The 14,283-nt window shown below is 38.3% G+C and overlaps 1 protein-coding gene across 1 annotated transcript in view; it reads left to right on the top strand.

The window, feature by feature from the left end:
* The window catches only part of RASGRF2 (Ras protein-specific guanine nucleotide-releasing factor 2), a 213,927-nt gene that overhangs the window by 68,367 nt on the left and 131,277 nt on the right, over positions 1 to 14,283 (top strand). Inside the window, exons 3-4 of the mRNA XM_012664540.1 lie at positions 8,230 to 8,377; positions 10,685 to 10,774. Of these exons, the coding sequence (XP_012519994.1) occupies positions 8,230 to 8,377; positions 10,685 to 10,774 (238 nt within the window). The remainder of the gene's footprint in view (positions 1 to 8,229; positions 8,378 to 10,684; positions 10,775 to 14,283) is intronic.

The raw sequence follows: 14,283 nt of genomic DNA, 5'->3' as shown, positions 1-14,283 counted from the left end.
TTTTTAAAAAATATATTTATTTAGGATAGATATGTAATTATTGTACATATTTATGGGGCACACGTGATGTTTCAATACATGTGTAAATTATATAATGATCAAATCAGGGTAATTAGCATATCCAATACCTTAAACAGTTATTATTTTTTTGTGAAGAGGACATTCAAAACCTTCTAGCTATTTTGAAATATACAGTACATGATTAACTCATAAATACTACACACCAATATTTTATTCTCACATATATCCCAATCTTGCTTGCTATCTGTTGGTACTCAACAGTTTAATTTTGAGTTTTGCTTTCATCGTGTTGATTTATATGTTCTTTAGTTCAACTCCCACCAAAAACTTTTTTTTTTGGTGGGAGTTGAACTAAAAAGCCAAAAACAAATAAAAAACAAATGGAAATAATAAGTAGATTAGGCAAAAATTCTTAAATGTGAGCACTATCTAGTAAATGGAAAATTTAATCAGATAAAACATGTATTGGAAATATAGTAGAATAGAAATACCAGTGCTCTGAAAAATATTAAAGGGAAGCCATATGTACATATTTAGTTGATTTAATGCAATCCTGGAGTAGACATTCGTTTGCTAGTGGGATATATAAAGAAAGCTTTGTGATGCAAAGTTGAGGGGATACTCTGGTAAGAGCAAAGTAAGAGTAGTAACCTAGGGAGCCCCAATGAAATAAATTGAATGACCTGAAAATTACTGTGTAGAGAAGAATAAACCATGCAAAATAAATCATCATAGATGACTTATTTCATTTGACAACGACTTTTCATTCGAATTACTTTTCTGTGCCAGGCCCCGTGCCAGGTGCTGAGCTAGCCTTTACTATTTTTTCCTGGAGTATTGCAATAGCCTCCATTGTTCCCTGTTCTCCCCTTATGCTCCAACCCCCAACCTCTCCTCTGTCTTTTCTCATCACAATAGCCAGTGTGATACTGTTAACAAAAGGTGAAACTTTGTCCCACCTTTGATCAAAGTTCGCACCTCAAAAGGGTGGTGGGGGGGGCACCTGAGACTTTGTATTGCTCTGCATGCCTTAGAATCCTGTTCCCTCTCTGCCTCTCACTTACTCCCCTTCAGGAAACCCGCCACTTTGTCATTTCTCAGGCAGGCCAGGCCTGCTCCCGCCACTGGGCTTTTGCACTTGCTGGACCCTCTGCCTGGAATGCCCTTCCACCAGCGAGGCACGTGGCCACCCCCTTCCATTATTTCTTTAGTACTGTCTTCTCTGTGAGAGCCACTCTCACATCCTGGTTAAAATTGGACCCCCCTACCTGCTACTTCCTATTCCACTCCCACCTTTTTTCCTCTACAGTACAAACATACTACATATTTTTCTTATTAATTTTATTGTCTTTCTCCTCTCTCTACTATGTAAGCTTCTCGAGGGCACAGATTTTTTTCCCTACTTTGTTTACTCCTGTGCCTAGTGCTTTGAACAGTTCCTGAATACACAACACTCAGTAAATATTTATTGACTCAAAGAATTAATTTAGATTCATAGGAACATATGAAGACGGAAATCAACATTACTTATAACTATATCACGAGTATTTTGTGTATTTTTCTCTCCCATTAATGTTATAGAAATGTTGGAAAATATAGAAAAGCACAAAAGAAGTAACTCAGGAAGTAATTAAAAATCATCATTAATTGTTCCAGAGAAAACTCCCTTTTATGTTTTGCTGTATCTCTCTCACTTGGAGTGCCTATCTTTCTCTCTCTCTCTTTTCCCTTCTCCTGCCCCCTTATATCTGCGTACATACATGATCTTCTCCCTCTGCGTATGAACGCATACCTTGATTTCTTTTTTTTTTTCTGTTCGTTTATCAGTAGGTGTGGGTGTGCTCCATTATGTTATAACTGTTCTTTAAAAACACAATTTTAAATGCCTTGTTATCATTCCATCATGTAGATATATTATTGTTTAGCTACTTCTATATTATATATGTGTATTTTTAGATTGTCTCAATTTTCTTATATTTGTTTTAATGAATGAACATCTTGTTTCTTTGTACATTCCTGTGCAGGTCTCTGATTATTTTTCTTGGGTTATTTATTAGAAGTGAGATTACTAAGACAAAGGATATGACCTTTTTAACTTGCCTAGATACATGTTGCGATATTGTCTTCTAGAGTGGCTCACTTCAGTGGCACGAGGTGACAATATTTCTTTACCATGCCTTTGCTAGCCCTGAGTATTATTTTTTTCTAAAAACCTTAACCAATTTTGATAAATAATTTATACTTCCTTTGATTAAGAAGCTTTTTTTCATGTATTTATTGGTCATTCATTTATTATGTTCTATGAACCCCTCTTATCTATTTCTTTTTTTTTTTTTTTTTTGAGACAGAGTCTCGCTCCGTTGCCCTGGCTAGAGTGCTGTGGGTCAGCCTAGCTCACAGCAACCTCAAACTCCTGGGCTCAAGCGATCCTCCTGCCTCAGCCTCCCGAGTAGCTGGGACTACAGGCATGAGCCACCATGCTCGGCTGATTTTTATATATATATATTTTTAGTTGTCCAGCTAATTTCTTTCTATTTTTAGTAGAGATGGGGTTTTGCTCTTGCTCAGGTTGGTCTCGAACTCCTGAACTCAAACAATCCACCCGCCTTGGCCTCCCAGAGTGCTAGGATTACAGGCATGAGCCACCACCCTGGCCTTATCTATTTCTTGACTTACTAATTGTAGCCAGTGTTGTTGGCTCTCTACTATAAAGATAAAAAATTTAACACCGTTACAATACCTCTTATGTCCCCTGACTTTCGACCCCTCTATTTTTGTTACTTACATCTTTTTGGCTTTTATATTAGTTGATTTTATGTCCTAAAATAATATAATTAAATCTCTATTGATTTATCAACTTTAGACAGTATGTATTGATTCTTTGCTAGGAAAGATAAGTAAATTAAGATATTGAATGTGTTTTCATTGTTTTTTCTCTCCTCTCACCTTCAGGTTTTATTACTTTCATTATTATTTATTCTCACTTTATAAGCTTTTAAACATTTATAATCTGTTCTCTAAATTCAGTTAAGTCTCTGTGTTTTGCTATAGGTTGATTCTGAAAATTAAAAAAAATATACATTCACAGACCTTAAATAAAAAGAAAAAAGAAAAAAAGGAAATAAAAAACTACTAAAGAAATATGCTGAAATAAAAAAAAAACTACTAAAGAGCATTACATAGTGATTATAACAAATGTCATGTATAAAATATCAAGGTTGTGTTTGGTCCCTCAGAGAATGAAATGTAATCATGTGCAATTGGATATTTGAAGGAGAATCTGCATGTGTTGACTTCTAGTTTCTTTCTAGCTTCCTTTACTTCATTTGTCTTATTTTCTTTAATTCTATGTCATTTAGGAGCACCTTCCTAAAGAAAGTTCCTAATGAGGGAGCTGGACTCTGAGAGAGTATTTGCTTTCTGTTTTGTTTGGTCGGAAAACCTCCTTATAATTTTTCCTTGTGGTAAGTGTGAGTGGGTTAGTCAACCTTTTCTGTCTTGTCCTGGCACTTGGTTGGTGACTGGTTGTCTGGGTATAGGAATTTAGGTTCAGAATATTTTCCCTACAATCCTCTATTATTACCTAGAGTCCCAAGTTAAGGATGAGAAGTGTGATGTCAGCATGATTCTAACTTCCTTTAGATGCCTGTTCTTTCTCTTTGGAAGCTTTTATAATTTTTCTCTGTCCTAAGAACTCTGATATTTTACCAGGATGTATCAGGGTATGAAATGTTTTCGTTTATCCTGCCTGGCATTTGGATTATTCTTTCTATTTGAACTGTGCCATGTTCAGTTCAGGGAAGGTTTCTTCCATTCCTTCATTGTTTTCTCCCTGTTGCAATCTACCTTTTTTTTCCTTGTGGAGCTCCCAAAAGACACATATTAGACTTCTTGGATCTGTGCTCTGTATTGCTCAATTTTTCTTTCATATTTCCAGTCTCTTTGTGTTTTTGACCAGCACTCTTTATTTTATCTCTTGAACCACCCAGCTTAGTTTTTAACCATGTTTGGTTCATTGGTTAGTGCATCCATTTACCTGTAAAATATTAGTAATTATTTTTTGTTTCCAGGAACTCTTCTTCTTATCTGATTACTCCTTTTCCATGGCAGCCTCTTTTTGCTTTACAGCTCTGATGTCCTTCCTTATATCTCTGAAGGTACTACATCTCTGTTGCCTGCATTAGTCTTGTTTTCTCTAGTGTCTTTTCTATTTGTTCATTTGGGGCTGTATTTGTTATCTATTGCTGCTCAGCAATTTTTAAAACAAAAAACAATTTATTATACACCATTTCTGTGGGTCAGGAATCCAGGCAATCCAGGCATAGCTTAGCTGGGTGCCTCTGCCCAAAGGTGTCTTACAAGTCTATGATCAAGGTGTTGGCCAGGTCAGTATTCTCATCTGAAGGCTCAGCTGGGTAAGGATCTGTGTCCAAGTTCACTCATGCTATGGTTGGCTAGATTCACTTTCTTATCAGTTGTTGGCTTGAACTCAGTTCCTAGCTGGCTACTGGCCAGAGGCCTCCCTCAGTTTCTACTTTTCATGGGCCTCTGCGTAGAACAGCTCACAACCTGGCAGCTGGCTTGCCTCACACCAAACCAGCAAGACAGCAAGAGAAGGCAGATAAGGTGGAAGCCAGAGCCTTCTTGTAAACTCATCTTGGGAATGCCACCCCACCACTTTTGCCATATTTTATTCCTTATAACTGAGTTGCTTAGGTCCACCTCATACACAAGGGGAAGGGATGATATAAGGGTGTGAATACCAGAAGGTGGAGGTAATTGGGGGACCATCTTAGATGCTGCCTACTATGGGGGACTTTTCTGGGGAGGGCCTGGTTTTCTCAAGTGTCCACTGTTCCTTGTTTCTAAATATAGGGACTTGTGGAATATTCTAAATAGATGGTCTGGGTTTACTCCATGAATGTAAATGCAGGGTCATGAAACATGTGTTGGCTTCCTTTTCAGGTGTGTGGGCAGACAGCAGGAGGGCAGGCTGGGGATCCCCCCTTGGATAATTCCACACCCTTTCACCACATGGTTGGAATCTGCTACCTGTTACTTGCCACTAGAATATGGCAAATGTGATGGGATAGCCACTCCCTTAATTAGGTTACATTATATGACAAAGGGAAGGGGATTTTGAAGATGCAATCATAGAACTAAATCAGTTAATTTTGAGTTAATCAAAAAGGAGATTATCCTGGGTGGGCCTGAATTAATCAGATGAAAGACCTTCAAGAGGAGGTCAGAGATGCTCTCCTACCAGCCTTGAAGAGGCAAGCTGCCATGAGTTCGAGAGCTGCAAGGCAATGAATTTTTCCAACAGCCTGAATGAACTTGGAAGATGATTCTTCCCCAGCCAAGCCCCAAGATGAGGGTGCACCTTGGCGGACACCTTGATTATAGCTTTGTGAGACCCTGAGCTAAGGATCTAGCTATGCTGAGCCTGGACTCCTGATCCTACAGAAACTATGAGATGATAAATACGTGTTGTTTGAAGCTACTAAATTTGGTGGTAATTCATTACACAATAAAGAATTAATACAGTGCATTTCACTCCTGGGCTCTCTTAATGCCTTTCCTTTCCTGGTTCTTCCTCGTGTCTACAGTGGATGTCTGGAGTAAACCCAAGCTCTGCTCTCTCTCAGAGTCCAGCTCCCTCATTAGGAACCTTTGTTAGGAAGGTGCTCCCCTTTTCTACAGAGAGCAGACCTTGGACAGTGACCTGGGGGCACGTCGCTGCTGCCAGCTGTGCCTTATATTTCTTTATTTTGGGAGGGGTGTGAAGAGGAGGAGCTTAACTTCCAGATGTTCTGAAGGCACTTGTTGGATGAAAGGTCGTAGTGACCTCCTTGCCTGCTCCCATGCTGTGTATTTGTTCATTCTGAGCCTGGAGCTTCTCTGGGCCACTGCTGGTGAGAACCATGCTTATGCAAGGTGTATCTGTGGTTTCCACTACTCTAATTTTCCCACCCAGCTAATTCTGCTTGCTTGTTTTTTCTCTTCATGGAATTTCATAAAACGTCTGGTCTGTTGACGGCATATTTTCCTGTTTTCATAATGCTGTTATGGTTTCATTCTTTAAACAGAAAACAATTTTGCTAGCATTTCAATGGGACCTTGGAAGCGAAGGGAGGCAGACGTCAATAATGGATCTGCATGAGCTCAGCCTCACATCCTGAGCTGGACTTGCCTTTTTCTTTTTTTTAAAGAGAAAATAAAATGCTGCTTTGCTACCTAATGCTGATCTAATATATTTGTAATCAATTTGGCGTATTTCTAATCAAATTGATGAGAAAGGGCAGAAATATTATCATAACAATTATTTTCCTCATGCTCTATTATTATTTTCTCCCTCTAAAGTTCCCCAAAGCATACTTCTATGAAGACTCTGATCTCTTTTTTTTCTTCTTTTCCTCTCCTCCCACTTATACTTACATAGCCTTTCTTTGTATTCTCTTAGGGTATTTTCTCAGAACAAGTGACTTAAAAATATTTGCTGACACTATGTTCTTTTCTAACAGTAATAGCATGCGTGATGTAGGTGCTGAGGATGTCGAGATAATTGAACTCAAATTGTGATTTTAGAATTTTCTTAAGACTCTTTGAGTTCTGAGTAACACAGACCTGTTTCAAACTAATTTAGGTTAGAAAGAGAATTTATTAGAAGGAAGCTGCAGTATCTCACTGGCCTCCAGGGTAAAATTGTATTCAGATGTCATGAGAGTCTAGAACCAGGAAGTAGAAAGCTTACAGGAACCCAAGTAGCCTTTATCTTACTGTCTCTCCTGTCTCTGCTTTTCTGAATATCTTATTCTTTTCTCTCTGAGCAGACTCACTTTGACTGTTGTGGTGTGGATGTGGCCAAATATTGCTGCCCAATGATGGCAACCTAAATTTTCACGTTCATACCATTGCTGTTCAAGCAAACTATGCAGAAACACAATCCCAGATTCTGAGGGAAAGAATCTCTTTGGTTTAGCTTGGGCCAGTTATCTTTTTTAGCCTGGTTTAATGTAGTCATGAGGGCAGGTTTTGTGGTGTAAACATGAATGCCATGGCCCAAGTTCTCAAAGAGGAGGTAAGGTAGATCGGACAGCTGTCTCAAAACATTTCTGCTACAACGTTCTTGTATGCTGCTATTTCTCATCAGAGAGATGACTTAACTTGTGGTTTAAGAATGTGGGCTTGGGGTCAGACAGACCTTAATTCGAATCCCAGTCTGCCACCTACTAGCTGTGTGATCTGAGGTCAGTACTTCGCCTCTGTGAGGATCAAATTCTTTCTCCGTGCAATTGGGATCACAAATCCTGAGTTCTGGGGTTGGGGAGATTATGAGATGAGATAATGTATGGTACATCCCATGCACTCAATAAATAGTAACTATTATTAGTTATTACTACTATCATACCATTTGGGAAAGATGATATGACTGGAGGAATGTGCATTTTACCACCCTGAATAATAGTGCAAGAAGATCTGGAGGCAAAATTCCAGATGCGATAGAATTACCTCATCAGTAAAAACCTAAGGGTGAGTTTTGTCTTTACCATACTTGGCCAAAAAAAAAAAAAAAAAAAAAAGGATACAGTCTAGGCTGTTGGAGTTAGGGTCGAAAGAATCTAAACTTACTTCTAGAATGGAATTTTTGTTTCTGTTGGCTTGGAATTAGAGGAATCAATGGTCTTGCAATCCTAAAGAAAGCCAAACAGGGCTGATGGTCACTAGTACAGTCATAATAGTTCTTTCCAGCCAGTGCCTGCTCTAATGGTCACTGCATTCATTCTGCTTGGTGGCAGGTCTATTTTGATTGGCTGATACCTTACTCGGTGAAATATTTTGAACATCATCCCTGGAAACCATATGTCATTGAGTCAAAAGGCCTCATTTTCTTTGTTAAAGGAGACGCCCTACTTTCTTTTTAAAACAATTAAGACTTCCCTTGCACTTTTCTCACTTATATGACAAAATTGTGGGTGGCAGTCACCATTAAGTGAACTTTTAGTAAAGGATATGTAAAATGATAATGGTTCAAATTCTGTATCATTTAAGATACCAAATGTAAGCTGAAAGCTAATCTTTCTGTAAAGTAGAGATGTCCCAAACAAACTATGTTTATGGCTTTTTAAAAAATGTAGTGTATGTTGTTCTATATGGAACTATGGTAGCACAGTATCTCAATGACTAACTATGTCATTTTCTCTCAAGTTATGCAGACATTTTGATTGAGAGGGAAGTGTTAATGCAGAAGTACATTCATCTAGTTCAGATCGTAGAGACAGAAAAAATTGCAGCTAACCAACTCCGACATCAACTTGAAGATCAAGACACAGAAATCGAAAGGCTTAAATCAGAGGTATTTCCCAGTCGATAGATTCCTTCTCATGTTTCTCGTTCACTGTCATCTCATGATTGCCTCAGGCCTGTTCAGGGCACATTCTAATCCCAGGCTGAGTTCCTTGTCATCAACACCTACCTGGTTGGGCTGCGGACCTGGACATGAGTCTAATGTCTGCATTAGGATTAGGTAAATGGGCTATAGGAACATAGCAGGATAAGGTGGGTTTTGTTTGTTTGTTTGGGTTTTTTTGGTTATTTGTGTTCCTGGTGTCCTTCATTAGATCAGAAATTCAAGAATTGACTATAACATTTAACTGTTTTTTCATGGATTCTTATAGTAATCATAATCATGAGTTTGTCATGGATTCAGTTAAAGCCCCAAATGATAAGTAATGAAAGACTGGAAGTGATAAATTCAGAAGTACTTTAACTTTTTTTAGATCGAAGGAGTCCAGCCTTCTCTCCTCCAGCATTTTGAAAAGAATGTTTGGGTTAAACTCTAAGACATTTGCTAAGGTGCATTTTTTTCCTGAAGTTGGAATTCTTGCCTGCCCTCTCCCCCCGCCCCCAACTGACTATGAACTTCTCAGGCCCTGAGCCCCAGGTGGTCAGGCTGACACCAAGGGACAGCAGAAGGTTGTCGTGGAGTCCACAGCCATGGCAGTGTGCCTGGGTCCTCCCCGTCTCCCAGGTCTTGGTCTCTATAAAAGAATCCTGAGTTTACCTTTCCTGCTGCCCTGCCATTTCTCATGGGAAGTGAGCAATAATCGGAGACTGGAAGAGGAATGTAGGAATGAGATTTTTCCTGGCCAGAAGTGCGTTTAGTATCTTCTTAGAGTCAAAAAAGGGAATAGGACAGACAGAATGAAACCTACTACTACTTATATCCTCACTGACAGGAACAGTTCAGGCTCCTCAGCCTTGGCAACTTTCTTGTCACTGTCATCAGACAATATATTCCTTTTCATTTCTTCACACCTTCCTCTCAGACACACCCTGTGAGTCCTGTGTGGGGTTTTCACCTCCTGCTCCTTGTGGATATCGCCTCCCGTGCACAGAGCCTGGGTACAAGCTCATCCAACTGGGATGTGGCAGCTTCTCTGGGGATCACAAGCTGCAGACTGTGTTCAGCATATCATTAGAGTCGTTGATTTCCCGATTTTACACTGATATCTGATATAGTGAAAACGACAACAGAAAACTTAACAAACCCACATTTTAAAAGACTATATCAGGCACTATAATTTAAAACAAAATTATTGTGTTCTTTCTTTGCCACTGTAAGCTAGGGCAGATGCTTGTCTGCTAAGTGAAAGAGGTTGGTATTTATTCCATGAAAGAAGCTCGTACCAAGCGATGCTCCTCCATGTTTATTTATGTGTGTTTATCTGTCTTCACTACGTTCTATTTCAGTCTGAATAGAGACCGCAGCTAAAAACTGTCAGTAGCAGGTATGTCTTGTGTGGTTGCTTGACAGGAGCCATATTTATTTCCTACTCCTTTTATTTTCTCACTTCCCTGCTAGAAAATGGCAGAGGGGTGTATTTGGTATTGGGGACAAAATATAAAGACAGGTCAGAGGGGGCAATTACGATCTCTTAACTTTTTAAGTGTTTGCTTGTTAGTAAATCTATATAGGTTCTTATGCTCGTCACAGCCTGTAGTTGAGCGGTAATCTAGTGAATTTTATTGCTATATGTAGCTGAGAGGCCACCTGGTCTTCAGTTGCCACTGACAGGTGATAGAACTGAGCTGGAGATGTAGAGAGATCCCAGGTAGTTGCAATCCTTTTTACATTTTCTGGTGAATCCTCTTGGCTAGCTTGGACCAATCCCCGGGCTCTGAAGTTCTTTTTGCAGTTCCCATGTTACCAAGGAGATCTGTGAGTCCGCTGTACCATGGGCACTTGGAAGACCACAGATGGATGATGGGAAGCGAGAGCTTTGAGCTGAGCGTCACTGCCTTTGGAGACCACAGGGCATTATGGACAGCCACCTTCAGGCAGGTGGTCGACATGTCCTGAGGAGGCCTTGGCCTGGCCACCTAGCAGTGAGGGTTGAGTTTTGGGCTCACATTCCTCCTAATCCAGATCCCAGCACCCACTTTCCATGGTCACTTCTCATAAGCTCTTCTATTAGTAACATCAGGCTTGAGGGAAAGTGCACCTTTCCCCTGCCTCAGTGCTAAAAGAAGAGAGAGCACATAAAAAGTGGATGTTTCCTGAGGATCTCGGTGGACCACCTTTGTAGACAGAACTTCCTGTGAGTTATGGCTATAATCCAGTATTTCCCAAATCATGAAATGGACCAATTTTGTGTTATAGATTATCGCTCTTAATAAAACCAAAGAACGAATGCGACCTTACCAAAGCAATCAAGAAGATGAGGATCCAGACATCAAGAAGATTAAAAAGGTAGGGCACTGGAGGTTCCCGGCTTGCAGGAGCATGGCGACCGGTTGTCTGTTCTGCGGTGATGTGTTTGCCATCCTGCCCCTGAGCTGGGAGCAGCCTCGGTGTTTCTGTGATAATGGCTCCTAGACGTGTCCTTCATCGGCCACTCTGGAGAATTTCAGCTGGAGATGTCTTTCCACTCTCTGGGAAGGATGAGTTCTCCAGTTGAGTTAATTAAATGCTGTCGAACCTCTTGATTTTGTGCTGCTTCCATATTTTGGGGGAATATTTTTTAAATTATAATACAAAAATATTTCTTTTAGCTTTAGTCTTTTGTGCTATTTAGGAAAGATTATTTTTGACATGTGAGAAGATTGAATAAATCAGCACATCCACTCAGATTTCTGTTTTATTACTGTTGTTTCTTGTATAATATCACACAATCAGCAGATCTTTCCATCTTACTGTCAGTTATAATTGCACAGCTTTTACATGAACCAGACACTGGCTCTTGCGCTAGCCCACTGTGTTTTGATTTGTATCATCTAGGTTTTGACTTCATCATCTCAGTTGTCCTGTGTAAAGCACTTACTCGGCTTTGTTAATTTATGTAAAAAGCTTTACATTTAAGCAACTTTTCCTGGATATACATCTTCAAATCTGTATTTCTTCTTAATTTTTTCTTATTCTTGTTTTTCTATGCTAATAATTATTCCCCCTTCACTGTAACACAACTTTAACTAAATATTGCTCAGGATTTGAAATAGAAATGATTCTTGGGACTAAGTTGAATGTTTTCAGTTGTCAAGAAATAAAAAAGTAAAATAACACCATTTCATTTCTTAGAATTTAAAAATGTTTATTTGAATCTGGTTTATGTTACTGTGTTGCAAGATCAATTCTATTGCCTTTCTTTTAATAGTATGCAGTTGCATGTAAACAAAAATATTAATAAAATCCAATTTTCAGTTCTGTGGTAGAAACTGGTCTATTAGTAAATAAGTGAACCAGTTATTGCTCAATAGGCAACCACTGCCCAAGTAAATAGAAAAGCTTTATTTAGCACAGAATTCACTTGAGTTAATTTTTAAAAATACTTGTGTTAAATGAAATAATACCAATAAAATAAATATCTTTTAGATTTTTATACCTTCCTTTCTTAATAGAAATAATTTTTAAACCTATTTTTGAACTTATTAAATAGGATTTGAAATTAACTTTGTTGTTCTTTATGTCCTAAATCAAAATAATGTCTGTGTGGAAAGGAGTGTTAGCAAATGAATCATTTCTCTATTCTGATCTTGGTAAATATCAATATAATTTTTTTACTTCAAGAGATCAAAACTTAAAACTGATTATAATTCACAGAAATTTTTTATTAGATTTCCCCCAATAATGTGCATGTTAATTTCCCCACTCAATTTTGTTAAAATATGGTTAATTTTTATGGAGGTATAACAACTTGAACAACTGTATGAAAACTGATAGTATGATGACATTGGTAGACAAATGAGAGAAGAGAATTTTAAACATTACAAAAGAAAGGTAATTGCTTAAATACATGATAATTTAGACCATCTGGGTGAAACAGTATGGAAAAATAAAAAGTGTAAGGATGTGTTAAATAGATAATAATGATACTTCCAATTATATATGAATGTGTAATCTGCTTTATTGCTGAATCTGCCACATCTAAAGTGGCAAATCCTAATTATCATATAACAAATCTTAGTTATCTTTTTTTTTTATAGCTAGAAATGACTTCAGATTTTTTTGTCAATCAGTTTATTTTATTTTTATTTTTTGAGAGACAGGGTCTCACTATGTTGCCCAGGCTGCACTTGAACTCCTGGGCTCAAACGATCCTCCCATCTCAACCTCCCCAGTGGCTGGGACTACAGGCACGTGCACACCCAGCTCTGTCAATTATTTTATAGATGAGGAAACAGAGGACTGGAATTCAAGGTCACCCAGCTGGTGATTGGCAGAGCCTTTGAGTTAAGGATTATGATACCTGTCCGCTCGGTATCCAGCATTTACTTGGACATTTAAAAGATGATCAGTAAATGTTTGTTGGTTGGCTAAAACACACAGGCCCCAGTGCACTTTCTCAGGCTTGCCTGTTATTTTCAATCACATCTAGGAAATTCGAGGCTATCATGTTTTCTACAAAATTGATTTTTAGTTATATTTCATGTTCTTTTTCACAAAGTGATCACCACTGGAAATAGTTAATGTGTGTTTTGTCCATGTGGGTAGGAAAGAGAATCCTTGTAATTAACAAAAGGCAGGTGAAAGAAGACTGAATCTGGTGGCAGCTTGCCTAGCTGCATGACTTACTGTGAAATTTATTTTACTCATTTATGAAAGTAAGGCATTGGAGGTGCTGATCTCTAATGCTTTTTTTTTTAAACTTGAAAACAGAACAAAACAAAATCCAATAACAAAAAATCAAATAACCCAATACAAAATTGGCAAAAGATTTGAACAGACCTTTCACCAAAGATGGTAAACAAATGGGCAACAAGCATATGAAAAGATGTTCAACATCACTAATCATCAAAGAAATGAAAATCAAAACCACAATGAGATATCACTTCACACCTATTAGGGTAGCTAATATCAAAAAAAGAAAATAACAAGTGTTGCTGAGGATATGGAGAAATTGGAACCCTTGTGCACTGTTGGTGGGATTATAAAATGGTGTAACCTCTATGAAAAACAGTATGATGGTTACTCAAAAAATTAAAAAAGAACTATCATATGATGCAATAATCCCACTTCTGGGTATATATATCTAAAAGAAATGAAAACAGGATCAGAATCTTGAAGAGATATTTGCACACCCATGTTCATAGCAGTGTTATTCACGAGAGCCAAGAGGTGGAAGCAACCAAAATGTCTATCAACAGATGAATAAAAAAAATGCGGTCTACACATACAATGGAATAGTATTCATCCTTAAAAAGGAAGGAAATCCTGGCACATCCTACAATGTGGATACACCTTGAGGACATTATACTGAGTGAAACAAGCCAGTCACAGAAAGACAAATACTATATGATTCCACTCATATGATGTATCTAAAGTGGTGAAATTCACAGAACAGAAAGTATAATGGTGGTTACCATGGGCAAGGGAAGGGGTAAATAGGGAGTGTTTAATGGGTGTAGAGTTTCAGTTTTGCAAGACAAGAATGTTCTGGAGATATGTTGCAAAACAATGTGAATATACGTAACATTACTATACTGTACACTTAAACATGGTTAAGATGGTAAATTTTATGTTATGTGTTTTTACTATAATTTTTAAAAAAAGTCTAGTTGGAAAAAAAATGGGAAGGGAATGTCAGAGAGCTTGCTCACTGTCTGCACGTGCACACAAAAGGGGTCATATGAGCACACAGCCGAGATGGCGGCTGCCTACAAGCCAAGAGAAGAGGCCTGAGAATAAAACCTGTTTTGCCAGCACTTTGATCGTGGACTTCCCAGCCTCCAGAAATGTGAGAAATAAATTTCTGTCATTTAAAC

Source organism: Propithecus coquereli, unplaced genomic scaffold (assembly GCF_000956105.1).
Source record: "Propithecus coquereli isolate 6110/MARCELLA unplaced genomic scaffold, Pcoq_1.0 Scaffold9, whole genome shotgun sequence".
Taxonomy (NCBI): Eukaryota; Metazoa; Chordata; class Mammalia; order Primates; family Indriidae; genus Propithecus; species Propithecus coquereli.
The sequence above is the reverse complement of the archived record's forward strand: the minus strand, read 5'-3'. Positions and strand labels throughout refer to the sequence as shown.